We start from the raw sequence: 22,857 nt of genomic DNA, 5'->3' as shown, positions 1-22,857 counted from the left end.
CAATTATGTAGTAAATGAAATTAAGGGGAAATTAAGAAATTCACTGTTAATATATTTTTCGTTTTACATTTTATTCATGGTGTATCGTAAAGCTCGACTTGTACTTTATCCTTTCAACCTTTAGAATTCTGCTGCGTTCGCACCAAATGCAAAATGAAAGCTGTAATTCGTTAAACTTCCATTATCAATTACATCAGCGAAAAGTCGTTAAATACATGAAAACGGTTAACAAAATGAGAATGTAAATAAAATTAAAGAAATGCTGGTATTATGAGGCGGTGTAAGTTTGATATCCAGTAAAATGGGACCGGAAAAGGTTCGATTTTCGGGCTCAGATTCGGAGATGGAAACGCGAGTAGCTCCGGGAAGCGATCCGGAGATGGACTCGGACAGCGACGATGCGGACGACGCCGTCGGTGTTGGATACGTGTCTCTGTCGCAGGAACCTTGTGACGAAGGGGAAACTGAAGCGACGGACATCGACGAGACGCTGCGAGTGAGTGAGGCCTTTGTTTCCGTCAGAGTTTGCCATTCTCTTGCTCAATCAATGAAGGTATCGAGACTTTCCTAAATCTGATTACCGCCCTCCATGCGAACTCATGTCGCATTTGGAAAGCTGTCTTTTAACCCCACAATCCAACTCATTGATGTAACTTGTGAAAAATAACGGTCCGAGAGCCGATAAATGATCCTTGTGGAGTGTTCCCGAAAAACTTCAACACAGCAGCAAAAAAACAACAACCTTCTCACCCCACCCTCTCAATGCTTTGCCCTCACACTCTAAAACCTTCCCCCACACCCCACATACGTGAGCATTTCCACACACCCGAACATCCCCCCACACCCAACACCCCCAAGCATTCCCTCACACCCCCGAGCATTCCCCCACACCCGAGCATTCCCACACACCCGAACATTCCCCTACAACCCACACACCCGAGCATTCCCCCACAACCCACACACCCGAACATTCCCCCACAACCCACACACCCGAACATTCCCCCACACACCTGAACATTCCCCCACACCCCACACACCCGAACATTCCCTCACACCCCACACACCAGTGCATTCCCCCACTCACTCGAGCATTCCCCCACACCCCACACACTCGAACATCCCCCCACACCCCACATACTCGAACATCCCCACACACCCGAGCATTCCATCACACCCCACACACCCGAGCATTCCCTCACACCCCACACACCCAAGCGTTCCCCCACACCTGAGCATTCCCCCACACACCCGAACATTCCCCCACACCTGAGCATTCCCCCACACCCGAGCATTCCCCCACACCCGAGCATTCCCCCACACCCGAGCATTCCCCCACACCCGAGCATTCCCCCACACCCTACACACCTGAGCATTCCCCCACGCCCCACATTCTCGAGCATTCCCCCACACCCCTACACCTGAGCATTCCCCCACACCTGAGCATTCCCCCACACCCGAGCATTCCCCCACACCCTACACACCTGAGCATTCCCCCACATTCTCGAGCATTCCCCCACACACCTGAGCATTCCCCCACACCCCACATTCTCGAGCATTCCCCCACACCCCACACACCCGAGCATTCCTCCACATCCCACATACTTGAGCATTTCCCCACACCCACACAACCGAGCATTCTCCCACACCCTACACACTCGAGCATTTCCCCACACACCACACACTTCAGCATTCCCCCACACCCCACTCACTCGAGCATTCCCCCACACCCCACACACTCGAACATCCCCACACACCCGAGCATTCCCTCACACCCCACACACCCAAGCATTCCCCCACACCCAAGCATTCCCCCACACCTGAGCATTCCCCCACACACCCGAACATTCCCCCACACCTGGGCATTCCCCCACACCCGAGCATTCCCCCACACCCTACACACCTGAGCATTCCCCCACACCCCACACACCCGAGCATTCCTCCACATCCCACATACTTGAGCATTTCCCCACACCCACACAACCGAGCATTCCCCCACACCCCACACACTCGAGCATTTCCCCACACCCCACACACTCGAGCATTCCCCCACACCCCACACACTCGAGCATTCTCCCACACCCCACACACTCGAGCATTCCCCCACACCCCACACACTCGAGCATTCCCCCACACCCCACACACTTGAGCATTTCCCCACACCCCACACACTCGAGCATTCCCCCAAACCCCACACACCCAAGCATTCCCCCACACCCCACACACCCGAAATTTCTCTCACCCCACACACCCGAGAATTCTCTCACACCCCACACACCCGAGCATTCCCCCACACCCCACATACTCGAGCATTCCCCCACCCCCCACATACTCTAGCATTCCCCCACATCCCACACACTCAAATCTTCCCCAGTCACCCTACACACTCGAGCACTCCCCCACACCCCACATACTCGAGCACTCCCCCCACACTCGAGCACTCCCCCACACCCCACATACTCGAGCACTCCCCCCACACCCCACACACTCGAGCATACCTCCAACCCCACACACTCGAGCATTCCTCCAACCCCACACACTCGAGCATTCCCCCACACACTCGAGCATTCCCCCACACCCCACACACTCGAGCATACCTCCAACCCCACACACTCGAGCATTCCTCCAACCCCACACACTCGAGCATTCCCCCACACACTCGAGCATTCCCCCACACACTCGAGCATTCCCCCACACCCCACACACTCGACAGACACCCCACACACCCCACTCCAACCACAAGAATGAACTTCCAAACTTGTCCTCCTTCTCTAAAACCTGGTGGCACTTTAAGTGTCTCTAGCGTAGTATGTATGCTCCCTTTCCATCCTTTCCTCTCTTCGAATGGCACCACAGCCGACTCAGCTCATGAGAAGGATGAACGTCTCAATTCTGTGTTTGCTTCCAAATCATGCGTCCTCAACCCCTCACTCTTGGCAGCCATCCTTCCTGTCATACCCAACTGCTCTTGGACTCTCAGGATCCTTGGACCTTCAGGTCTTTTGCACCTGAGGAAGTTCTTTCAACCCTCGACTCTGACACTGCACCGGACGTCATCAGCTCACGTGACCTAAAAATCTGCTCTACTGTCATTGCACATCTCTCTCTCTCTTTCTGCCCTGTGCACCCTGTAATTTATGCGAGGTCATCTTCCATCTGTGGAAATCTGCCAACATCACTGCATTACATAAAAGGTGAAAAAACCGATCCCATCAACTACAGACCTATCAGCTTACTTCCAATCATCAGCAAAGTCATGGAATCGATCATCGCAGTTGATATGAAATTCTTGATCTCCAACAACCTCATCTAAGATCACCAATTTCGATTCAGACCAGGTCACTACACCTTGGACATGCTGCTTATACTCACCCAACAATTGATGGAGGCCCTCAATGTCAAACACGAGATGAGGGCCGTCTCTGGACATATCTTGTGCTCTTGACACCGTCTGGCATCCTGTCTTGCTCTCCATGTTTTTCAATCATGACAAATCACACACTCTCACTATCTCTCCCTGAAACAACTCTCTAGCAAACTCTCCTCCCTACGTTCTTAACGATCCTCTTGAGGAAGTTCAGTCATTCAAGTTCCTGGGTTTCACGATATCAGCCATGATCTTTCTTTGGCAAGCCGCATTTCATGTTGGCCAACAAAGCCAGCTGCTGACTGGGCATCATCTGAACTCCGATCCACCGACAAGGCCTTTATCCGCAGCTTGATGGAGTACTGCTCTCCCCTCTGGGCAGGCTCCCCTGCCTCTCATCTTGCTCAGCTTGACACCGTGGAAACCATGGCATTGAATATCATTGGTATCTCCCACGATGAAGCTGAGTATCACTTCGCCATTGCAGGCTTGTCAGTGGTATCTCTTGTCTTCTTTCGACTCCTTTCTGGTCTTGCACCCTCTACTCTTTTCATGTCCCTCCTCCTTCCTTTTGTGCAGGGCTCACATGGTCCACCATCAACCCCCTTCTGGTGAACCCAGCTAAATCCAGGATCATTGCTCACCACTCGACCACACCACAATCCAGTCCCTCTTTTTTTCCCATCAACTTCAACATCCTCTTCAATCCCATTCTTCCCTCCAGGTCTTCAAGATATCTGTTCACCACCAACTCATTGTCGCCAATCCAAAACCATGATCTTCTTTACCCTCATTAATCACGCCCAAATCCCTCCTCCTTCCAATTTTCCTTCCTTTGAGTTCCTTATGTGTCCATCTTGGTCCACCCCATGCATACATAGTGTGCATCCTGTTTTTGTTAGTTATGTCCTGTTTCGTTCAGTTTACTCGCTCTTCCACGAACCTTAACTAAATATATATATAGGTTTTTGACTTGCCATGTCTGTGTATTTCAACCAATCCAGACAGGAATGGCACGTGATGCCTTAAAACAACTCCTACAAAGTAAAGCAGGTAAACATTGGTCTGGTTTCTTCCTTCTGATTCTGCAGAGGTCAAGTGAATGGAGGAGGGAGGAGGGGGGGTGAGGAATTACATTCCCTTGTGAATCTGAGATTTTTGTTTACCAACTCCTATCATTATAAGTGACTGGTTTTGTAATTTTCTTACCTTTGTGGTCATGAGGTCCTCTATTGTTGAAGTTTATCCTTTTGCTAAGTATTGAAATCTATAGTTTTGTTTGCTGAAGAGGATTGTAATCTTGAGATGGTGTTGTCCAAGGCTAGGGTTGCTCAAAACCTTTACAAACCCGCATGGCTGTGTGGATGATGGTCTGCAGCAGATCTCTTTTAGAATCAGTGTGGCATTTCACTGAAGTCAAGCAAAGCGAGTTTCTTTTGCGGAACCAAAATCTAATCGGATTGTTTTTGTCACCTAACAAACGCATCCCCCAAGTTTAGTCATAACACGACCATAACTTTTTAAAACATCATGTTATATATATCGCTTTTCACCCGATCTCTCAATGGTGAAGGATCACTTTAAAATTAAATAATTATCTTAGCCGAATACATATTCAGATCTTCACCAAAATCAAATTGATTAGTCCTTGTCATACACCCAACCTCTCCACCAAGTTTCATCCAAATCCATCCACAACTTTTTGAGATATCCTGCTATGTATCGGTTTGGCCCCATCTCCCAATGGTGAAGAATCACTTTAAAAAAAATTATTCTAGCCGGATCCGGATCCAGATCTTCACCAAAATCTAATCATTTTTTCCTTGTCACATACACTACATCTCTACCAAATTTCGTCTGAATCCGTCCACAACATTTTGAGATATCTTGTTCACAGGCAGACGGGACAGGCAGACGGGACAGGCAGACGGGACAGGCAGACGGGACAGGCAGACAGACATGGGTGAAAACATAACCTCCCTCCACCCTTGGTGGCAGAGGTAAAGATCATCATCAAAATTGTTTGAGGAATTCACATTTATCAATTAATACTCCAACAGACAAACTAACGCTGTTCCCACTAATGATCCTGGTCATGCAAGGGATTCTGGGACAGTAAAATGAAAGTAAATGCTAAATTCTCCTACCTTGACAGTAGTTTGAGGTGAATGAGCTTTAAAATTAGTCGCATGCACAAGCAAGTTCACATTTTCACTTAAAGTTTTAAGATCCCCTTACAACCTGTGGTTGGCCTTTGATGACTATAGTCTTTTATGCTTAGTTTTGGCTGGATGTCTTGTTATGTCTCCCATCTGCAATGGACGGAGGTTAAGTTTTCACCCCTGTCTGTTTGTTTGTTTGTGTGCAGGATATATCAAAAGGTTGTGGACATATTTGGATGAAATTTGGTAGGCAGGTAGTGTGTGTCACGAGGACAAATTGATTAGATTTTGGTGAAGATCCTGTTATGAGAATTTAACTAATTCTTCACCATTGAGAGATGGGACCAAAAACGATATAAAGCATAGCGCAGTCATAGTCGTGCATGTGCATGCGTGTGTTGGGTATGTGACAAGAACAAGCCAATTACATTTTGGCTCAGGACCGCATCCAGATCTGACTTATCTGTGGGATACAAAACGTAAACTGGTCAGCCTCGTGGACGTATCTTCTCTACCAAGTGCCGTTTTCGTTCAAAATATGGTGTCATGTATACACAAAGAATTAAGTTAAGCACCCCCCCCGTTTTTTTACAACCTCGCACATTACAAGTTTGTTGTCGTCAAAACAGTGTAATATACCCATGATATTGCTATATTTTCTGGAGAAGTGATATTATGGTCACATAAAAACATAACAATCATGCCGTTTTCAATATTTTATTCTGAATAATTTAAGGTGAAATTTTTTGGGAATTTTAGGCATATTTTCACCTCAATTTAAGTATGGAGCTATAGGTCCATCACGGACAGTGTGGATGACGTTTATGTTTTCTAACGTACAGTCATTGTTCTGAGAAGACCTCTAGCGATCTTTGCGTCAATGACGTGTGTAGGACCCACGTGATCGGATCACTGACTCAACCAATCACTTTTTTTCACTTTGATCACTCAATTTCATCAATGGATAATTGCTAATGTCATACCAATCATTATTTGATCTCACATACCTTAGAATATATGCCAATGTATACATATACACAAAGAATATATATTAGGGGGTGCTTACCTTAATTCGTTGTGTAGGGGTGCTTAACTTAATTCTTTGTGTATATATGGGGTGGGTACTTAGATAGAAATGCATTAGATTACATCCCCTCTTTATTTGACTGTGATATCACATGACGACCGTTTCTCGGTATTCCATTCTGTTAACCACTATGCGTGTGATGTTTCACAGGAAATGAGGTTGTACCTACCACCGCCGCCACCTCCAGAGATTGACATAAATGCAGAGACAGTGAATGAGATACATTTGCAATCTATTGACATGGATGAAGGTAAAAAAAAGAAATAAAAATCCCCCATAGCTTTGGGAGTTGTGGGAAAGCCAAACCACCATTTTGTATTTGCATGTAATGTTGTATTGTGATGGTTGTGCACCAGAAAGCTGAAATTAGACATTTCATCAATTGGTGAAATGTACACAACTTTCTGTATTTTGTTTTTCGTCATTCTGGAATTGGGTAATGTCTGCCGCTGTGGCATCAACAAACGTAAATCTGTGTTCTAATTGGTGCCCGGCAGATAGTTTAAGGATTCTCTACGTGGGTGCCTTTATGGGCATTGAGGAAGTTAGGAGTGGAGGAATGGTTGATCAGAGTAGTGATGGCAATGTACGAGAGAGCGCGCACAGCTGTAAGGACGAAGGACGGGAACAGTGGTGAGTTTGAGGTGAAGGTGGGAGTGCATCAGGGGTCGGTACTAAGTCCACTACTATTTGTAGCTGTGATGGATCTGCTGGCTTGGAACGTAAAGGAGGGTTTACCGTGGGAGTTGTTGTATGCAGATGATCTGGTGTTGATTGCGGAAAGTATGGATGGACTGAAGGAGAAGATGAACAAGTGGAAGGAATGTATGGAGGCAAAAGGTCTGAAGGTGAATAACGGACAAATGAAGATGATGGCAAGTGGGAAAGCATGTGGTGAGGTGGAAAGAACTGGTAAGTGGCCGTGTGCTGTGTGCAGGAAGAGTGTCGGAGTGAACTCCATTCAATGTACAATGTGCGCTGAGTGGGTTCATCAAAAATGTAGTGGTCTGAGAGGGTCATTAACCAGTGTGGTAGCTACATTCAAGTTTAAGGTGTGCACAGAGGGAGCTGCAGATGGAGGAAATGTTGAGTTGGATCTTGGAGACGGCATGAAGCTGGAAGGTGTGAAAACATTTTGCTATCTAGGAGACATGCTGAATGGAGAAGGTGGATCAGACTCTGCAACGGTTGCTAGAGTGAGATGTGCATGGAAGAAGTTTCGGGAACTGAGTGGCATGCTGACGAGGACGGGAGTGTCGTTGAAGCTGAAGGGAAAGGTGTATGCTGCATGTGTGAGAAGTGTTTGATTTATGGGAGCGAGACATGGGTAATGAACGTAGAGCAGCAACGAAGGCTGGAAAGGGTGGAAATGCAAATGGTTCGGTGGATGTGTGGAGTATCGTTGAGAGAGAGGAAGACAAATGATGAATTGCGAAAGATGATGGGAATAGAGCCTGTGATTGATGCTGTGAAGAGAAACAGGTTGAGATGGTTTGGTCATGTGTTGAGGAAGGATGAAAGTGACTGGTTGAGAAGAATGATGGAAATGAATGTAGAAGGAAGCAGAGGACAGGGAAGACCGAGAGAGACTTGGCTAAATGTGGTGGAAGAAGAAATGCGGGCAAGGGGGTTAACAAGGAGAGATGCAAAAAATAGGGCAAAATGGAGAAGATTGTCATGGGGACCGCAAGGCAAACCCCGCTCTAGCAGGGAAAATGGCCTTAAAATGCCTGTTGTTGTGATGTTGGTGCCTTGCTCTCCAAGATTAATGAAAAACTCTACCCTTTCTTATTGGCAGAGCATGTGGAGCTGGTGAAAAGGACCATGGTTTCTGTGAGGCTTCCTCACCGAGCAACACCAACATGGGCACATGAATTCACAGATGACCAGTGGCAAGCGATGGTCAACAAGATCATTCAAGGACGTTCTTCACCCAACTGATCAGAGCTGATTCACTGTTTGTTGGTTCTGCTCGGGAGTCTCTTCTTCCTCAAAATCCCTCCAAATGAGATGAAGACTACTGGTAGTGAGCTGCTGCTCTGCTCTGTCCACAACACTTCTCTACTGGCCTCATCACTAGCTAGACACCTCATTCCACTCTCCATCCACCTCCACCTTTCTGACATCCTTCACACAATCCTCCCATCTCAACCACGGTCTCTCCCTTTTTATCCTGCCTCGCTCTTTCAACACATCTGTTCTCTTTGGAAATCTATCTTCATCCATCTTGTGAAGTCTTGTCAGTGAATTTTGGGACTTGTTTGAACGACCAAGAGCGTGGAAAATGCTGAGAATGCAGGTCGATGTGAGCGATAGTTTTTATTATTTTTTTTGAACGTCACTCAAGAGAGATAATCTTTTGTGGACAAGTCGATTGCTGACAGAAAAATCGTTTCTATTCGTAAACGGCATAAAAGCTGCGGGAAAGTTGCCAAGGGGTCCACTGACTGCAAAGTGCCAGGCCATACCTTGGAGGCCTCAGTTATGTGATAAGGTTTTCAATGTCATGTCTTACCCAGATCGCACATCTGATTGGTAATTCCGAAGCCCTTCGTTATTTATGGTTGTGTATTACATTCTAAGGCACCTTGTATAACAAACTTGCAGTTGAACTGATGGTGTGAGAAAATTGCTACAGGAAAGCTCGGTGTGGATGCTATGATGAGAACAATTTGATTTGAAATGGTGATTTTCACGCTTGCTGATGGTGTTGTAAAATGCATATTTCGAGCAATAGTCTCTTTATTGTGATGGAAGCAAGAGGGGGTGAGAGGGGGGCATTTTTGATGTTGTATTGCATTCAAATATATCCAAAAATACTGCATTCTATCTGGTCAATCGGTATCTTTCACATATAAAAGAGCATCACACATAAACCTTCGTACAAGGATTTACTTGAAAAAGTTGACAATTATATTGGGTGGGTGTTCTATCATCCGTGTTGAGTTGAAACGTCACAGTCTGCATGGGGAAGAAGGGTAGGGGCACAAACAAATCGTGAATGATCTTCAAATTTTGAATGCATGCAAATCACGTGTCCTTCACTACCTGTAAAAAGAAGGTTTTGTAATGGATCTTTAGAAAACTGAATTCTATAAAAATTGGGGCATGGAGGGAGACGGGACCAAATGTCTGTTTTTTTTTAAAAATCTCAAATGTGAATCCTTTGCCACCAATTAATGTGGCAGGCCTTCTTTCCTGGAAGTCCTTGGTGTCCTTGCGTTTTATACCTATCCTGCCTCCCCCCAGGCCCTCTCCCTCCAAAAACATCTCCCGATGTCCCTGCTCTCAAATGTTGTGTTTGTGTGCTTCCTCCCCTTCTCTCCCCATCTTGTCGACCGCTCCCTTTTTTATATACTTTGCTTGTTTGTTTGTTTTGTTTGTTTGATAAACGTTAGCTCTTTCACGAGCCTCGACTCTGTACACACAAAAAAAAGAAAAAAAGGTGTTTGTTCACGTTTATGAACCTTAAACGGTTTATCTGAAGAATACTTATATGGCCTGGGAACTTCAACAAAAACCAGTTCAACATTTGGGATTGACTTTTGCATAATCAACAAAATTTGTTTGTTTTGCTTTTCCTTTCCAGTCACGAATCTGCAATTTGAAAATGTTTCTTCAGCACTAAAGGTGGGTTTTCACGGGACACGCGAACGGTTCGCGAAGGATGCGAATGTCGAAAAAATGGCAAAGTCCAACATTCGTATTTTAGGCTCCAAAAGTTCGCCAAACATGCGCGGGGGTTCGGAAGCGTCGTCAATTGTTCGCAGGAGTCGTTTTTTGTTCGGCGGGTATTTCAAAAATGTTTGAAACAGGATGCGAACAATTGACGACGCTTCCGAACCCCCGCGCATGTTTGGCGAACTTTTGGAGCCTAAAATACGAATGTTGGACTTTGCCATTTTTTCGACACCTTCGCGAACCGTTCGCGTGTCCCATGAAAACCCACCTTTAGAGTTGTGATGTATTAAGATTTGGAGGATCACTACATTGCTGATTGGGACTTTAAAGTGCTTTTGGTAAAGCTTCAACAAAACAAACAAGAAGGCGTCATGCAAAGCATAATACTTGCAAAATCTACCCCTCCCTAAAATAAAAGGTTGCCATGGATACATCAAATTATCTATTTCATTAAGATTATAATTGACAATCTTGATCAAAGCTCAGGTCAATCGGATGAAAATTGATGATTTTGGAAGTTTGACCTTAAGTTGACCTTTGACTTTTTGACCTCAAATATCGTTGGATTCCTTATTTAATGACTCGATATGCAAATGCTGTTCTATTTTCAAGTCAATCTGGAGAAAATTGTCAGTTTTTCAGATGAAAATTGATGCTTTTGGAAGTGTGACCTTGAGTTGACCTTTGACCTCAAAATCGATAGGCTTCTCAATTGTGACGGCCTCTTCAACTTGGTGAAGTTTCATAACGATCGGTTTAGAATTGACCTGTAGGCGAGTGACAAACAAACAGACGACAACTACAGACCAATCAGCCTTCTCCCAATTATCAGCAAAGTCATGGAATCCATCATTGCTTTGGATATGAAATCTTTCCTCTTCTCCAATGGCTTGATCTCTGATCATCAATTTGGTTTCAGACCAGGTCACTCTACTCTGGACATGCTGCTTCTGCTGTCTCAACAATGGATGGAGGTCCTCAATGCCAAACAGGAAATTAGAGCTGTCTCCCTCGACATATCACGTGCCTTCGATACGGTCTGGCACCCTGCTCTGCTCACCAAACTCTCCTTTGGTATCCATGGAAATCTCCACGCATGGCTGGCGGATTTCCTCTCTCATCGTAGTCAACGTGTGGCCCTGAATGGGTTTCTCTCATCTCCCCTTCCTGTTCAGGCTGGAGTTCCCCAAGGCAGTGTTCTGGGCCCTGTGCTTTTTCTGGTCTTCATCAATGATCTCTCTGACTCTCTTGAAAATCCTCTCTATCTCTTTGCTGATGACTCCACTCTCTGCCGCTCCATTCCTCATCCCTCAGATTGGCAGTCTGCAGCCTCCTCACTCTCTGCAGACCTGGACAAAATCACAGACTAGGCAAACAAGTGGAACATGTCTTTCAATCCTGACAAATCTTACACTCTTACGATGTCTCCCCGAAAAGACCGACTGGACAACCCTCCCATCTACTTTCTGAATAATCCTCTCCAAGAAGTTCTGTCACTCAAGCTTTTGGGTCTCACTATCTGCCATGATCTTTCCTGGGAAAACCACATTTCCAAGCTGGCCTCCAAAGCCAGTCGTCGACTGGGCATCCTCCGTCGTGCGAAGTCCTTCCTTGGCACACCTGAGCTCCTCACCACATACAAGGCTTTCATCCGCAGCTCAATGGAATACTGTTCTCCCCTCTGGTCTGGTGCTCCTGCCTCACACCAAGCTCGTCTCCACGCTGTTGAAACCAAAGCGTTCAGAATCATTGGAATCTCCCGCGATGACGATATCTCCGAGGGCCTTTCACTTACTCACCGCAGGCAGGTTGGTGGTCTTTCCGTCTTCTACCGACTCCTCCGGCCTTGCTCCCCCAGCTCTCTCTGGGCTCTGTCCCCCAAATATTCCTGCAGGTCGCACAAGATCTGCCTGCAACCCTCTTATGGTTAAACTGCCAAAATCAAGACTCTCTGCTCACCTTCACTCCTTCATTCCTCTTTTCTCCCGCCTCTGGAACAAACTCCCTCACTCTCTTCAATCCCACTCCTCCCTCCAGGTCTTTAAAACGGATGTTCACCACCATCTCTTATCTTCCCCAATCCAAAACCTTGATCTTTTCTACCCCCGCTAATTTCACCCCAAATCCACTTTTTTGAGGTGGCTTTTGCCTTCTTTCCTGGAAGTCCTTGGTCTCCTTGCGTTTTATACCTATCCTGCCTCCCCCAAGCCGTCTGCCTCCCACACATCTCCCGATGTCCCTGCCCTCAAATGTTGTGGTTGTGTGCTTCCTCCCCTTCTCTCCCCATCTTGTCGACCGCTCCCCTTTTTATATACTTTGTTTGCTTCTTTGTTTGATTTGTTTGTTTGATAAATGTTAGCTCTTTCACGAGCCTCGACTCTGTATACAAAAAAAGAAGAAGAAAAAGACAGAATACAAATGCAACCGACCAATATACTTGAAAAATCTTCGATTTTGCAAGTAAAACTAGGAAAAGGTTTTAAAATCAAACTGGTTTCCCCACCAAACTCACTTAAAGTGAATGTTTTTAAAAAAAAAATTATTATTATTATTATTATTATTGTTATTATTACACACTTTTATTTCACTTCATCTGAACTTTTTGTTCCGTTTCAAATCTCTGAGTCGTTCGTTTTCTCGGTTCCATACGTCCTAAAGAGCTTAAATTTGGTCCACGGTCCTCTTTTCTGGTACATTTTCATATATCAAAATTTCATTTTAAAAATAGAATAAATAAAAAAAGGTTTAAAACTTTAAAAAATAATAAAGTGTGCAGCCCAAAAACATGTTTTTTCGTTTACTTGTTTGGCATAACTTCTAACCACATTGTTCCACTAAAGATTTTCAAGTTGTTTCCTGGTGTAAATCCACACAGCTTTTACATCTCTAAAATGGAATGTTTACAAACGGGGAGAGAACACTTACTTGTACTCGCCAGACCCCCTTTGTATGGTGAGGATGACAATACACATTATCACAACAACAGCAATAGCCACAACCACGATGATGAGGATGATCGCTGTGGTGCCCAAGGGACCTGCACCAATGACAGCCAGATTTGCATTGATGTTAAACTCGATAATTGCTGCAGTTTTAAAGTAGTCACAAAAATGAAATCGTTACTCATGAATTTTATACAAAGTAATTAGGGAGGGGGGGAAGGTAAGGGTAAGATTGATTTTCTATTTGGCTATGACAAGGCCCAGCTTTTAATGGAACTCAACATTTTTCGCACAAAAAAGTACCACCAGGTGGACAGGTAATACAGCAAACGATGTCGGTCGACGATACGACTTTCGAATGTTTATGTGGATTGACCTGGAGCAATTACGTGTTCTCTTGCAGACCATCCGTGCTGGCCTGCCCTTTCAGAAACCATAGCTAGGTGTTGTACGTGTAAGGTGAGTAATCAATGTGTGCACTGTCTCTCAAATGGATGTTAAACTGGGGCGTCCCATCTGCCAGCGTTCGTTGTTGGATGTGAAAGATCCCACAGTGTCCTTCATGAAGAGTAGGCGAGCTATTGACGGCACCGTGAACAAATTCCAAATTTGCTGCACCCTCAGTTGAATATTTTCTGTCGGAATGGCAGCTTGTCCTGGATTGTAATCCCACGTCAATGAAACTGCCCCAGCAGCTGTAAGCAGTTAACAGCATGGTGATAAACAAATAAAATAGGACCACTGGACCTGTAGCTTATTTGTGCCCTGGCCTAATGTTGTAACCCAAACTTGGTAGCATTCTGAATGGTAGGTTTGGAGAAAATTTTTTGAAGGAATTTACTGTCGGCTATTCTGACACTTCCAGTCACGTGACCGGAACGAGCTTTGCAATCCTGTTACCAGTCATGAGCGGAACCCTGCTGTCGAGTTTCAGGGGGATCAGCCCAGCGGTTTGGCTGGAAAAGATGAAAAAGGCCGGAAGTGAAAGTGACTTTGTGGATTTAAATAAAGTCAAATTGAACCCTCTTCCACCCCCACCCTTTTTTAGCTACTGTATGTATATTGGACAAGTGTGTGCATGCATGTATGTATGTATGTATGCATATCCGCTCTTCACCAATTGGTTGGAAAGCTGACCACTCACACTTGTAACCTGAAACTTGTTGGTTGGAAAGCCAATGCCACTCACACTTGTAACCTGAAAACAAATCGTACGTCTACCATTTTGGTAATCGCAACACATCTTTGGAAGTGTCATATTCACGATTGCCATGCACTCCCCATAAGTTTTCCGTTCAGTGCAAACTGTAAAACATCCCAAGCGACTGTTAAAATGATCATCAAATAGCGAAAGGTTTGGGCTGATAGGCTTTATTGGCCATGTGAAGGTGACGGTACGTATAGGCCTCAGGCTTTAAGGCTTTTGATGTCAGCCCAAGAGCCAATTCAATTGTAACTGTCTCAGCTATATAACCACAATGTATTATATACTAGCAAAAGTACCAGGTGTTGCTGGGCAACGCAGAGTCGCTTCGTCAAGGGAATATGAAGAGAAGAGAAGAGAGGAGGAAGGAGGAGGAGGAGGAAAGGGGTGAGGGGGAGTTGAGAGGAAGGAAGAGGAGAGGGGAAGGGGGGAGGAGGCAGGGAGAAGGGAAATAGGTGGGGTATGGGGAGGGGGAGGGGAAGAGAGACTGGAAGGTAAGGGGAAGGGGAGAGGGGGATGGAAGGGTGAGGGGGGCAACGGGGAGGAGAGGAGTGATGCGTGATGCACATAAGCAGTAGGCATGTTTTTGCTTCATGTATGTAACCAGGGTTATTTTTATTTTATTTTTGGGAGCGACTGAGACAGTGGTGTGTTGCCTATACACCACCCAGATAAAGGGATGTGTCAGAAGAATGTGTTGTATGCTTGGAGCAAGATCACCTGAAAGGCCGGTTCTCTGCTAGTACATGTAGCAATCAAATCAAAATTTTAATTCAAATTGGCCAACGATGAGTTCAATTCAAAGTATCATCCCATATTGTTTCGGATAGAATGCCATTCATAGAGTCCGTCCTGCCATCTTTAGAAAGAGGTTGTAGTTAAGCGCTGGTGCATGACACACTACCTATGGGAAGGATTATGAAAACATCTGGGGAGAAAGATAAGCATGAGAATCGTCGGGCTCTTTCTAATCAGGGAATCACATAGAGAACAATACAACAGATGTACGGTAACCTCAATTTCAAAGCTTGACAAACATTGCAGAACTCCCAAATCATTTGTTTGAAGGGCCGTGACAAAAACAACAACATAGCAGCAACCAAATTATTCACATTACGAATCCAATAAAGTCGACAGCTTCAAAACTGGTTTCGGAACACTCACCTTTGGTAACACTGGTTGGAGTCTCTGGTTGTGTTGTGCTGACGGTGTGCTGTTTTGTTGTGGAAATAACAACTTCAGACAAAAGTGTGGAAGGCTCCACTTCTGTGGTGATGACAGATGACATGCCAGTTGTTGTGGCCATCTTTCTGGTGGGGGTGGAACCAGTGGGTTCTATTGTAGATCTGGAATGACCAATATGTGTGGCAATGCCGGCAGAGGTGTTTGAAGACTTGTGGTCATCAGTCATTCTCAGAATTGTTGTTTCATCTATTTCAAAACAAAATGAATAAGTTTTATTTGAGGAATTCAAATTACAGTGCACAATCAACTTACACCAGCTTGAGCAACCAGGTCATGTATTCACTAATCTCGAAGTTGGTGTAAAAATGACCAATTTACTCCTTGCTAGAATTGATGGTATTGTCGTGTCAAGGGTCCGCTAACGCAGACTGTCTGAACAGGAGGTCTGAGAAAGGCCTCTGCAAATGCCTAAACGATGTTTGCCAAATTTACTGCATTCTCTTAATTATCACGGTCCCCCAAGGAACACTCAAAATCAAATCAAAACTGGCCGCTGTTTGTGCGTGAAAAGGTGGGAAGACGTTCCTTAAATAAGGTTTGTAACCTCTGCAAAAGGATAAACAGGACACACAAAAAAAAATGTAACAAACCAAGTGGTCAACAGACAGACGGATGATGGGGAAAAGAAACGCAATCGTGTGTGTGTGTGTGTGTGTGTGTGTGTGTGTGTGTGTGTGTGTGTGTGTGTGTTTTTGTGTGTGTGTGCGTGTGTATATGTGTGTGTGTATATATATATGTATATATATATATATATATGTATATATATATTGTTGCGAATATGGAATTTGGCCTCCATATCCGCTTGTAAATATTCCCCTATTTTCTCCAATACTCCCCAACTTTCCCCAGTCCCCCATTCCCTAGTCCCATTGCATGTAAATAACAATCAGTAGAGCCGACCTTCCCCTTATTCCCCCATTAAATGTCGTGCCCAGGTCCACCGCACCACACGTAGACAACTTTCGGACATCTTCCTAGTTATTCTTAATCTATGTCAGTTAAGGCCTCGTTTCCATTAATTATGACTCTTCGTTGCACCAGAATGTGATTATATGGCATCAGTAGTGAGTTTAGGACCTTTCCCATACCTCCTCCCATCTTCTTCCCCAAACAACAACAATAACAACAACTACAACAACAATTACAACAACAACAGAGGAGATGGCGGCGGAGCGGGGGAGGATGCGTCCTCACACCGGCTCGATTAGCTCCAGACCATGCGCTCCACGGGGTTACCCCGAAGGGGCTGGCTGTCAGCTCCTCGTCAGGGGCGGAGCCAGTAACCCCCCCCGCACGCACCCAATGAGAAGCAACGTGCCGATTCCACGAGGCGGAGCTAACGAGCCGAGGGCGTGTCACTCCCCGCCGGATATACGCAGCCGCTGGCCGGACGTGACGTCAGATTCGCCCCCAGCTGGAGAAAGACGGACCTGCGAGCGCTGAAACAGATGCGCCTGAGTTTGGAGAGGCCTGAGAAAGAACGTCACCTCTGAGCGCTGCGACGAGACCTCCCCGCATCTCTGGACCGAACCGTGTACCCTGCTTTGAGCCAAGAGTGCACCTTGAGCCATCGCTATCTGCCTTTCCTAGCCATCAAACCCCGTGTGAGTCAGCGTTGTCCCGTTTATCTGTGGTCTGTCTAGGGTTAATATAAGAGTGTGTCTAAGTGCCTGTCTTTCTATGCTGTCCCTCTTGTAGTTGTAATCTAACCTTCCGCCTTAATATAACCTCCTCCGGAGGTCTTGAGAACTGAACCCCTGGTGTCGTATTGTGTCATTATAACCCAGCCGGGTGTCTTCTTTTTCTTATTGAGCCAGCGTAGCGCGACTCCGTCGACGTCGAGTATAGTCGGGTAATTTGTGCGGACACGACGGCCATTCCGCTCGGCCCACCTTAACATCAAAGTCGTGTCTGTAACAATTGGTGTCGAGGAGTGGAATTCGAACCCGGGACTAAATTTATTAGGCCCAAATTTTGGGAGGGAAAATCGATTCGGAGCGCGTACTGCGCTCGACGAAATTATAACGAAAAAAAAAAATTGGATTTGTTTTACGAAACTCGAATTTTGCAAGTCGCGCTATGGCGGATCAAGACAGCTGGGGTCCGGTAAAGGAGAGTGAGGTAGGGTCGATCCAGGACCAAAATGAGGGACAGGAGGAGAGCGAAGCAGTGAGGGCGGCAGGTTCGCAAAATAGCGCCGTCACGCACGAAGAAGCGGGCGCGCAAAATGGCGCCTCGCTGGTCACCGTGCCCGCGACCGAAGTAGCGCCGCTGGGAAGATTGGAACTTTTTTTTATACAAATGACGGCCCTTATGGAAAAGAATAGTGAGCGATTGGAAAACCAAATGGGGGTAATGGGGAACCGGATGGATGCTCAGAGTGAGCAAATGGGGGTAATGGGAAACCAAATGGGGGTAATGAGGGACGAAGCGAGGGGTACCAGTGAGGGGTTAGACAATAATTTTGAGGAGTTAGACAAGAAATTTGGGAAGATAGACAATAATTTTGAGGGGTTAGACAACGGGATAAAAGAAGTGAAAAATGGGTTAATGGGGGTAGAAAATAGAATGGCTGCCCAGGAGAATCAGATAGAGGGAGTGAAAAATGGGTTAGAGGGGTTAGAAAACAGTATGGAAGGCAAATTGAGGGACATGAGGGACCAAGCGGAAAGGGAAGTTAAACAAATGGAGCAGCAGATAGAGGGGGTCAGAATAGGGGTAGAAACCAAACTGGATGCTCACAGGGAGGAAATGGAGCAGATGAGGGTGGCATCTGGGCAGGAGATGCAAGTGATGGGAGAGGAGATCAGAAGAGGAGTGAGTGAGGAGGTCGGAGGAGTGCGCGAGGAGGTGAGGCACTGTAAGGAGCACATGGAGAAGGAGGTGAGAAAGGGGACTGTAAAATTGCAAGGTGGTATAGAGGAGTTGACGCTGGGAGTAGAACAGCTGACGGTGGGACAGACGGAGTTAGTGGAGCAGGTTCAAAGGAACACTGCGGTATTAGGAGGTTTAAAGGCGACACAGAAAGAACTAAAAGATGACTTGGTAGCGACGAAGAGGGAATGTCAGATGGTACGTGAGGGACTGACAACGAGGTTGGACGAGGTGATAGAGGTAATGGAGACGAAGGACCGGCAGGTGAGGACGCACCTGGAAACGGTCAAGGTAGCCTTAGAGGATGAGCTTGAGGAGACGTACCGGGGAATAAAAGAGGTGAAGCACAAATTAGAAGAAGTGGAAGAAGGGATGAGCGAAATTAAGAAGCGACGGAGAGGGGATAAGAAAGAGATAAAAGAGGAGATAAAAGAATTGGTCCAAAGTCTGTGTTTGGATCGTGATGATGTGCTCATTAACCGGATGAGGGATTCGCAGGTGATGGAGGAGAAGCGAAGAGGAAGAGGACCCGGTGTAAGTGGTGACCAATATGGTCGTGCGTATGAAGCGCCAGGGGATTTAATAAGCTTGGGGGTCGAGATAGACCCGGGTGTTCGTGAGAGGCCGTTGGTGAAGTGTGCGACAGGTCTGGTGTGCGAAAAAGGAGGTGTGCAAGAAAGTCCGACTCTGGGGTGTGTGAGGAAAAAGTGCGTGCCAAGGAGTGAGTGTGCTGGCGAGAGTGAGTCGGTCGTAGCGCGTGTGCGAGGGAGCACATGGAAGCGTGGTGTGGTGAGTGTTACAGAGGGTGTAACGGGAGAGTGTGCGCGAGGAAGGTGTGTGACGGACAGGTGCATGAGGAAAGAGTGCGCTGTCAGAAGTAAGGAAGAGTGTCCACCTGTGGTGAGTGTTACAGAGGGTGTAACGGGAGAGTGTGCGCGAGAAAGGTGTGTGACCGACAGGTGCATGGGGAAAGAGTGCGCTGTCAAAGGCAAGGAAGAATGCACAGCTGTGGTGAGTGTTACAGAGGGTGTAACGGGAGAGTGTGCGCGAGAAAGGCGTGTGACGGACAGGTGCACGAGGAAAGAGTGCGCTGTCAAGAGTAAGGGTGAGTGCGTTGTCAGGAATGGAGGTGAAAGTAGTGAGAGTGACATGGAGCGTGAGTTAGTTGTGACAGGTGAGCGAGGATGTACACCTGGGATGGAAGGATGCACACCTGGAATGGTAGAGCGTGAGTGGGAATGCACGCTGGAGTTGGTGGTGAGGCACGTGGTTGGGTGTGCGAATGAGAGCACACCTGTGATTGTCACAGAGGAGGTGACTGAGGAGGGGGCGCGAAGAGGTGTTTTGGTGAGGTGTGCGAGCAACGAATGTGTGCCAAAATGTTCGGTGGTCAGGTGTGTGACCAAGGCTGTGAGTGGAATGAGTGTACCTGGGTGTGTAAGGAAAGGTACGAGGAGCATGGGCACGGCTGGATGTGTGAGCAAGGAACGGGCTGCGGGGTGTAAGCGTCCAGGTGAAGCATCGACGTTACACGGGTTAGAGGTTAGAGCGACTTTTAGCCGAAGCAGGCCCTCGGTGCGTGCCGGGCCTCGCTTTGAACGGCCGCGTCCAGGCTCCACTAGGCGGAGCTGGCAGCCCGATAGAAAGGGTCGTCATGGCGACCACTTTTTGGTGAGACGTGCCGGCAGGTCGAGATCGGGGCATTGGATGGCTCCGTGCCGAGATGGTGCGTGGGATCTCGGCCCGGGTAAACCTCCTTCCCTGCACCGAATGCGGGACGCATCCAGCCGCTGGCACAAAACAACCAGCATCCATTGCTTGGCTTTACGAAGCCGGGCTTTGGACAGGGATTGGCGCACCGAGAGGTATTAGTGAGTCGACTGGGTGATGAGGTTAGTGTTTTGGACCCAAAATTAGAGAAAAACAAAATTTGATGATTGGCAAGGGATTGGCAGTAGTGATTGGCAGATGATGGGCAGTGATTGGCAAATTTTTAATTTGTTGAAATTTGATGTGCAAAATTGGTAGTGAGAGACCCCCGATGTGGTGGGATGGCAAATCCACCATCCTTCCCATGAGGGGGGCAAAGGAGCAATAGCTTATGGGGTGTATGGCAGTGAAAACTAGCCCGGGTGGGTTAGGATATTGTGTGTAGGGATCTAGAGAAGATGACCTTAGGTAACGTTAAGATTAGTTAGTGACTGATACCTGTAGTGGGGACGCAGGTAGATTAGTGTGGATGATAATGACGTGGGAGCGCAATAGTTTAAAGGGACGACTGGGAAGCGCAAGTTTCAGAAGGGAGTAGTTAGCTGAGATGATGCTGTGTGTGTGAGGATTGAACAGGTGTGATTGCACAGGTGTGCAACTGGACAGGTGTGTGGAGCAGTGTATGAGTAGTGAGTGTGTGGATCAGCGCGAATGCGCTTGGGGAGAGAAGGGTGCAGGTGGCACCAGGTGTGAGAGCACAGGTGTGCAGGTACAGGTGTGTGGAGAGAGTTGGAGTAAGTGGTATGGAGTGGTGTGCGTGGTGCGAAGGTGTGGATGGGGGAAGAGTGGACCCCTTTCACGAGTACCCGGGGCGGGTAGTGTAAGTGTTAGGTAGAGGGTACAGGTAAATTGTGGTTGGATATTGGCATTTGTGGTGCGGTTGCAGAATGGTGTTGTGGATGGGTGCATTAGTGTTGTGGAAATGGCTGGGCGTGTAGCCTGTTAGTGTGTGTAGTTGGTTGGGCACTCCACCACTGTGAGGATGTCGGCCAGGTGAGGCCGCAGGTGGGCTCTGGGAGCCGGTAGAGTTGTGGATGGGGCCCGAGGATCCGGAGGATGGACCCGGGTAGCCCAGTGCCAGAGAGGGCACCGAGTGGGGAGAGTGCCAGAGGGCCTGCCCCAGGTAGTTAGGTTAGGGTAAGGAGCAGGTAAGCTCGGAGGCAACTGCAGTGGTGGAGGTGTGCAGGTGGGTAGACCCACTGGGAGAGGTACACGCCACAGCCCAGAAATTGTGCGAGGGCACCGGGAGATGAATCGGGGGAGTGAGACCCCAAATTGAAGAGCACCACAGTTGGCCAATGGGAATTGGTTTTTAGAACCAATAGAGTAAGAGGGCCAATGGTTTGGCCGGAGAAAGACCCCGGGTAGTGTAAAGTTGTTAAAGTCATTTAGGAGATAGTTAGGATTGATGAACCTGTCGCACCATACGCAGCCACTTACCTGTGGTGATGACGATGACTCCACACCTGTGTTTTCTTTGTTTTGTGCAGGAAATGAGATTGCTGTGAGGATTTGTGAGACGCATCACGACGTGGATGAGACATTGGGGTGATTCCATCTCTCCCTCCCTAGGAGGGACTGATGATGAATTGGTAATGGCAAATTATGATGTTGAGTTGGAGATGGCAAATTTTGATGAGAGTTGAAAATGGCAAATTTGATTGGTTAGGAGGGAGAGAAGACGAATTTGGTTTATGGGAGGAACGGGGAAGACAGTAGGGATGTTTGTTGATTTGTAAAGTAGATGTTTATGGGTAGTGTTGTGTTTTGTGGATACAGTAAGGGGTAAGGGAGGGGCCATGTAGGTTACCTGGTGGGGGGGGGGGCGTACGATAGGAACGTACCTGTCTCACCTGGTTCCCATGTGCCCCCAGTGTGCATTACCTTATATTGCGTGCACTTTTGCGCCCTTACCACCTTACTCACTTGTTTCTTCTTTTGTCTCCCACCTCCGAGGATCTGGCTTTGGGGTAGAGAGAGAGGAGAGAGAGGTGCTGGCTACGCAGTTGTGGGCCTGCACTTTCGCTGTTGGCTGCCTGGATCGATACACCATATGGACCGCAATGTTTGTGGCCACCCACAATGGACCGCAGCTCTTTTGCGGCCAAGCACCACCCGGGGATGGACCTATGGGTCAACGTGGCACCTATGCCATACAGGTGAACCACTTTTAGTTAACACCAAGTGCACCACAAGAAGAGCAAGAGACACCTGCAGGGTTAGGGGTTGTCGAATTTATTTTTATACCAATGAACAATGGTGACTGCACCGATTGGTGGTGGGGTGGTGCTGTTGATGCTCGGGAAGGGTGCTCTGCACGTTATTAAAGGCCGTCGGCCACAGAGCACTCGTGGGTTGGTGTATCGATGTTGGCAAGCGCGCTCTCTCTATGCATAACATCTGCATGTGTTCCTCCAAAGACAGGTCCTGGATCGTAGTGTAAATAGCAGCGTAGTCTTGTAAATAATGCTCCCTACCGGCTGTATGTTTAGTTTGCGAATTCTTTCCGGATTCGGTTATCCTGTGGG

At 47.1% G+C, this 22,857-nt stretch overlaps 2 protein-coding genes across 3 annotated transcripts in view; one reads left to right on the top strand and one right to left on the bottom strand.

Moving 5' to 3' along the window:
* Positions 1-272: 272 nt before the first annotated feature.
* Positions 273-9,437, top strand: MEA1 (male-enhanced antigen 1). Of its 2 annotated transcripts, none has more exons than XM_068112381.2 (4): positions 273-496; positions 6,764-6,863; positions 7,373-7,525; positions 8,412-9,437. In XM_068112381.2, the coding sequence occupies exons 1-4, from the start codon at positions 302-304 to the stop codon at positions 8,552-8,554; spliced, it is 591 nt and encodes a 196-aa protein (XP_067968482.2). In that variant the 5' UTR covers positions 273-301; the 3' UTR covers positions 8,555-9,437. The 2 variants fall into 2 exon arrangements, with proteins under 2 accessions (XP_067968482.2, XP_067968483.2); XM_068112382.2 differs by having other exon boundaries at positions 280-496; positions 7,373-7,461.
* The window catches only part of LOC137425854 (uncharacterized), a 138,168-nt gene continuing 124,648 nt past the window's right edge, over positions 9,338-22,857 (bottom strand). The window contains exons 11-13 of the mRNA XM_078775774.1: positions 15,605-15,871; positions 13,220-13,331; positions 9,338-9,574 (exon numbers count right to left, since the gene is read on the bottom strand). Of these exons, the coding sequence (XP_078631900.1) occupies positions 9,568-9,574; positions 13,220-13,331; positions 15,605-15,871 (386 nt within the window). The 3' untranslated portion in view covers positions 9,338-9,567. The remainder of the gene's footprint in view (positions 9,575-13,219; positions 13,332-15,604; positions 15,872-22,857) is intronic.

Source organism: Myxine glutinosa, chromosome 4 (genome assembly GCF_964187855.1).
Source record: "Myxine glutinosa chromosome 4, kmMyxGlut1.1, whole genome shotgun sequence".
NCBI classification, from domain to species: Eukaryota; Metazoa; Chordata; class Myxini; order Myxiniformes; family Myxinidae; genus Myxine; species Myxine glutinosa.
The sequence above is the reverse complement of the archived record's forward strand: the minus strand, read 5'-3'. Positions and strand labels throughout refer to the sequence as shown.